Source organism: Papaver somniferum, unplaced genomic scaffold (genome assembly GCF_003573695.1).
Source record: "Papaver somniferum cultivar HN1 unplaced genomic scaffold, ASM357369v1 unplaced-scaffold_21, whole genome shotgun sequence".
Lineage (NCBI taxonomy): Eukaryota > Viridiplantae > Streptophyta > Magnoliopsida > Ranunculales > Papaveraceae > Papaver > Papaver somniferum.
In genome coordinates, this window is record NW_020631041.1 from 6,456,918 (window position 1) to 6,463,107 (window position 6,190).

The following is a 6,190-nucleotide window of genomic DNA, read 5'->3' on the forward strand; positions in this document are numbered from 1 at the left end:
TGAGAAAGTCATGTCTAGTTAGAGCCATGTTAGGGTTTAGGTAGAAACCAATTTTATTATGAAAACTCTACATTTATATGCTTAATAATGAGTTGATTGATTAGTGGTTTTTCTTCATATAGCTTGGTATTTAATTGTTTATGTGATTTTCTTGATTACTTATGCTCTTCAATTGATATTTCGTGCTTCGGTTAAATCCCTTGACGTGGTATGCTTTAGGATTGATAAGTAATGCTTTAGAATCACTACCCATGAAGCGAAGAAAAATTACAACGGAGAAACAATATTCGAAAATGCATGTAATAGGTTTTTAAAGATTAGTAGAGTTTGCATAATTAATTGGTGGAAACCGAAAATCCTAACAACCTTCTATCATTCTGTTTATCGTTAAAATTATTTATTATTTCACTTTATTCTGAATTCTTGAAAACCGTTAAAACATTGTCAATTTGGTTATTTGATTTTAGGTATTAGCCAGTAGTAGTATTTGCACACTCCTCATAGGAACGACCTGTACTTGCCATTGTCTACTAGTTAGACGTTGTGCACTTGCAGTATTATTATTGTAGGATTTTGAGCCTACCAGACCGTCATTAGACCTTCTGACGAACTCATTGGAAAGACGAATAACGTCTCCACACAATTGATAGACACCTCGTTGAAGCTTAACTAGGATCTCGTAAAGTAGGGGGTTCTTTGGATCATACAAGAGAAAAGAAAGGCCCGCTTTCAGTTGACCGACGGTAATCAACATCTTCGTAGGAGTCCAAATCCCCGACTGAATCCACCGGTAATTCAGCTCCATGAATTTGGTAGCTGTAACCGGAGGAGAAGCAGTAGAATCAATCGCTGGGGACAGAGAAAAACCCATCCTCTCGAAGTCAACTTTGAATTCCTCATATGGTAGGGTTAGGGATATTCTTGGGAGCCATTGAAGCAGAATGAAGCAAGTCCTAAATTTGGAAAAGACGGTAAAAGGGAGAGAAGAAGAAAGGTTAGAAAACAAAATTCTAAAAGGATGAGGGTATTTATAACTGGTCAAACCAGGCTACCCATGATCAAAGAATACGAACCGGTAATCAGCGGTTGCATGGGGAAAGAGACCACGTGGAGAGCATGAGAGTGGATACATGGAGGTTATACAACTTCAGACGGTTCTTATTCCACCCTCACCTCGTTCGAGTAGAATAAGAAAAGGAAAAATGTAGATACCAAAGATACGATTCGCCACGTGGACGTAGGAGAAGACACGAGTCATTCAAGGGAGTCATGCCAAAAGATCTTACACTATTCCCCGAAAATCCTCGTCAGTGACTTGTCAAATCAAGTCAGGATCGTGATTATTGAATGATTAACGAAATGAAAAACCATGCACGAAATATCATATTAAGGCGAGGTAACTCACTTGAAGAGTCTAAGTTGCGAAGGATCAATTGGAGTACCCGGCAAGATACCAATCACGAAGTAAAGGTTGCGAAATAAGGTTACTTGGCTGAAAAGATAATTGGCGAAGTCAGTAAATTATGGAGCAAGAAAAGAGACAGCTGTCCCGACAAACATCCAAAGTTGTCAGCGAAAGAAAAGGGAAAACTTTATGGAAAATGATCTGGGAGAAGTATAAAGCATCTCCACGAGATGCGGTCGAAGTAAAATGAGCTGTACACCATTAGGGTCGATCGGTCTATAAATAGGGGTCCTTGGGCAATGTATAGGGGGTCGTATTCTTTGGAGAGGAGAGCGTTGCTTAGAGTGAGAGACAAGAACTTGTATTTTCACTACTTGGGGTGGTTAAACAATAAATAATTTCTTATTCGTAACCTTTATCATGTCTTAGATCAGTTTCTCTTCTTATTTGGGTGTGCTACTGGACTTCCGGTAGTTACACGGCTCTTCCCACTCTATGCTGAAATCCTTGATCCAATGCCACGAATCCGTGTCTTTGAAGTTTTCTTTAGGGATGTTGATGTTTTTTCTCTTATATGCCCAAATATCCGTGCAATGTTTATCATAGATTGTATACAGCAAATAGAGATTATCCCCTCCCAGTAACTGGGCGTCACGTTTGTATTAAACATCTTGAGCACACGAACACGAAAGTTCAATAGAATGGAACTTTTCATCTTCCAAATCGAAGGATATGATGGAACAGTCTTTGAGGTCCAACCAATAAAGAGCTCGGTTCGCGTAGGTACCTATTCGTTTAGACTTTGAAATATTGATGGATTCGTCTTTGTTTCTCCACTCACTGTCACCACCAAGAGTATAAACTTGGATATGAGCCTTCCTACGGTCTTACCAGTGCGGGTACGCTCTGAGAATCTTGTACTCGTTCTTTGAATGACAATAACCAAACCCACATATAAAATTCGATGCCGATTCTGCGCGTATTAGTTTTGGGAACATGCAAAGCTTCTCCGGCGACGGGATTGCAAACTAAGAAAGGTTCTTGAAGATGTAAACTACATTCTTGTCTCTGGAAACAAACCAAGCCATTGCATGATCCCAGCATGTAACACGAATCTATAGTTTTATACCCCCGATATGAATAGACGTCGTAGTCGTGCATCTCTTCAAGTATATGATAAGAGTAATTTCGTTTCATCTTCCCATGCATAATATCAAAGTGATCACCACAATAAATTTTGTCCCCGTTTCCATCACGATATGATTTAACGGAAAACCTACCTTATCAGTCTTACTACGGAGGAGAATTCTCCATGTATGGCATACCTGTTTGGCTGCTAAAGCTGTCCCAATTGGTAATCGATCAAGTATATTCTGTACGATATCCATGTGAAGCTTCTCCATAATGTTGTTGGTATAGATTTCGTCTCTTAGCTTACTTTCGATGAGATTATATATAATATATACCCAAACTGGTGTGTTTCCTTTTTAAAGATAGGCTCCATTGTTGGAAACACACACTAACAGGGAAATCCATGCACGCTAATAAGGAAATAGTAATAGGTCATAAAATTTCACTATCGATCTGTATACCCTTCTCGGTTATCTCTAATAAAATTTGGCGATTTCTTAAAGATGCAGCTCTCCTTATGTATTGACTGGACCGAATACCTATTATCGACCTAAATTCTTGTTTGTCAATTTATAATCGTAAAGTCACTGAATACAGATGGATCCGGCGTATCTCCATGACATAAAATGTATAAGTTACCATGTCATGCACGTTGTAGATTTAAAATTTATGAGACTTGTTTTGCATTAAAATGCCAGTATTGTGGACAATTTTTTTTTTTTATTTGTGTTTGTGTTAGTGCAAGGGATTTTTTTTTTAATGGGGGGGAAATTTACGCATCAAAATGGAATGGTAGTGGTATCATCAGTATGGATGCAAGAGCTTTTAATAGTTTTGTAAGTTGGACTATGGAGTATGGATCCGCCAAGTTGTGTTAGTTTAAGTCCGGTAGTAGATAGATCCAATATTAGGCCTCAAACTAGTCATGAACTGATACCGGATAATTCTACTCTTGGAAGAAACTTGCCTAGTAATAGATAATCCACACAAAAATAAATAAATAAATAGAGTGGTCCATGAACCTGATGAATAATATTCTGGTAAGTGTTTTCTCAACTCTTTAAGGCTAGAGAGAGAGTCAAACTATGAAATGATAGTTGGCAGATAAAAGTCAATGAGCGGGGATTTATAACTACAATGCATCACAAACTCATGAAGATGTTGAGCTCTGGCTAGAGTGCAAACTAGGTGGCACTGTGTTGCTCACAGAATTACTCTTCTGCAATTCAAGCACGGCTTCAAAGAAATAAAAATTTCAGCTGATATTCTTGCCAAGAAATGTTCTTGTCTTGGTAGAGGGCAAGTTGTTAGTTATGTAATTACTACTTTGGAATGGATCTATAAAAGAGATTTTAGGTTTTGCCAGCTTACTCCATGGCTGACGTAGCTTGTGATAAGATATAAGTGTTTGTTATATGGAGGTAAATGCCTAATAAAGGGAGTTACAATCTTGATCAAACTGGCTGCTGTAAACCTTGAGCCCATACACACACTTTTAATACTCTTTCTGCCTCAGCTTGACTTGCATGTCTGAATCTTGTGTTCTGAAACATTTTCTCCTCCAAAAGCACCTGCATCAGATCTTATTAGCACAATTCCAGTGATAAGGTTAGCACAAAGTTTAGAAGCATCAACATTAATCTGAACCCAGCCTTTAGGTAGGAGGAGGAGACCATCGACCAAGTATATGCGCTGTAGTACCATGAGATTGCACATAGAAACTTTTCATGTAGAGTACTTTGTAGTTGTTCTTGTTCCACCAATAATTGCGCTGAATTTTGTCCATGGCCCGTGCAGTCTTATTAGGAAGCTTAAAATACTGCATTTGATACATTGAAATGGAACTTAAGAAAGATTGCACCTGAGTCGATTTTCCAGCCAGTGAAATGAATATTCCTTGACACTCGGAGCTTATTATTTATTAATCATCGTATGAATAAGCAATTCGGATTACAAGATGAACTTACTGAAAATGAAAATCACTATCCAAGAAAAAATAGTACTGTCTTCGTTTACGTGGAACTCAAAAACTCAATTCTCCGTTCTTTAATCTTTTCCCTCTTGTCTGGTACATGGTCTTCGAAGCGATACCAGGGTCTTCAAACCAATCTTGAACCGTTTTTAAGATCTTCCGACGTCGACATAGAAACGATGCTGTTTGCGTGAGGAATTACGTTTATCATGTTGTCACCATCCAAAAGTTGGTTCATTGTGGAAGTTTTAAGGTCATAACAGTAGAGGGTCTTGTGATTGTTAAGCAATAGAAATTCATCGTACCGTGTAATCGCTATGGGCACAAAGAGGAGCACATCTTTCCAGAACGTCTCTTCCCACTCTATGTTGAACTCCTTGATCCAATGCCATGAACTGGTGTCTTTATATTTTCCTTTAGGGATATTGGTATTTTTTCTCTTATATGCCCAGATATTCGTGCAGTGGTTTTGATAGATTGTGTGCACCAAATACAGATGATCCCCTCCCAGCAAATTGACGCGATATTGTTTGTACTGAACATCTTCAACACATGGAATTGCAATAAAATGGAACTTCTCATCCTCCAAATCGAAGGCTATGATAGAACAATCTTTGTGCTTAATGGAATTACGTAGGTCAAGCCAATGAAGAGATCCATTTGCATAGATACCTATTCGTGAACCCGATTCGGGAATATTGATGATGCATTCTTTTTTTCTCCACTCCCTGTCACCACCAATAGTATAAACTTGGACACAAGCCGGAGCCAGCCTTGGCTCCATGCAGAGCGTGTACGTTCTAACAATCTTGTATTCGTTCTTTGAATCACAATAACCAAACCCAATTATGAAGTTCGATGCCCAACCGGCCAATCTGTATGTATTAGTTTTAGGAACATGCACAACTTCTCCGGTGATGGGATTGCAAATTAAAAAAGGTTCTGCAAGATTCCAATAACATCGTTTTTGGATACAAACCAAACCATTGCATGACCCAAGCATGTCATAATCAAACTGAGACTGATATCCAGGATATGGTAAGAGTGAAAAAGAATTGCGGTAGTTGTGCATCTCATCAAGTATATGATAAGAGTAATTGTATTTCATCTTCCCATGAATAAGATCAAACTGATCTCCAGAATAAGTTCTGTTTCCGTTTACATGATAATGGCATGATTTAGCGACGAGCAAACCTACCTTATCAGTCTTACTACGGAGGAGAATTTTCCATGTTTTGCATACCTGTTTGGCTGCTAAAACTGTCTGAATTGGTAATCGATCAAGTATATTCTCCACGATATCCGTGTGAAGCTTTTCCATTATGCTGTTGGTTTGGTATAGATTTCTTCTCTAGCTTCCTTCCGATGAGAACCCTGAACCCTAAACACAAACTGGTACGTGTGTTTCCTTTTTATAGATGGATGGTGGAAACCCACGGACGCTATTAAGGAAATAGGTCAAAGGTCATATACCTTCTCCGGGGTCACTGATATCACAGAGAACAAACTCGACCCTCTTTGCATGCTAGTAGGCTCCAACTCGCACCAAGTTCTTCCCATATAGGCTATCTAGTTTCTCTAGTCTCTTTCCGAAGTCTCTTCTGCGAACAGTTCCCTTTGGTGTTTGGGTTTGTATTGAGACTGCATTTTTGGATGTTTTGACAGTTTGACGGTTCAAAATA

The 6,190-nt window shown here is 38.7% G+C and overlaps 1 protein-coding gene across 1 annotated transcript; it reads right to left on the bottom strand.

Annotated features, from left to right (window-relative positions):
• Positions 1-4,048: 4,048 nt before the first annotated feature.
• LOC113339499 (F-box protein At3g07870-like) lies at positions 4,049-5,829 on the bottom strand. The gene is made up of 3 exons (XM_026584759.1): positions 4,642-5,829; positions 4,275-4,355; positions 4,049-4,228 (listed from the first exon to the last, which is right to left on the bottom strand). The coding sequence occupies exons 1-3, from the start codon at positions 5,827-5,829 to the stop codon at positions 4,049-4,051; spliced, it is 1,449 nt and encodes a 482-aa protein (XP_026440544.1).
• Positions 5,830-6,190: the final 361 nt, after the last annotated feature.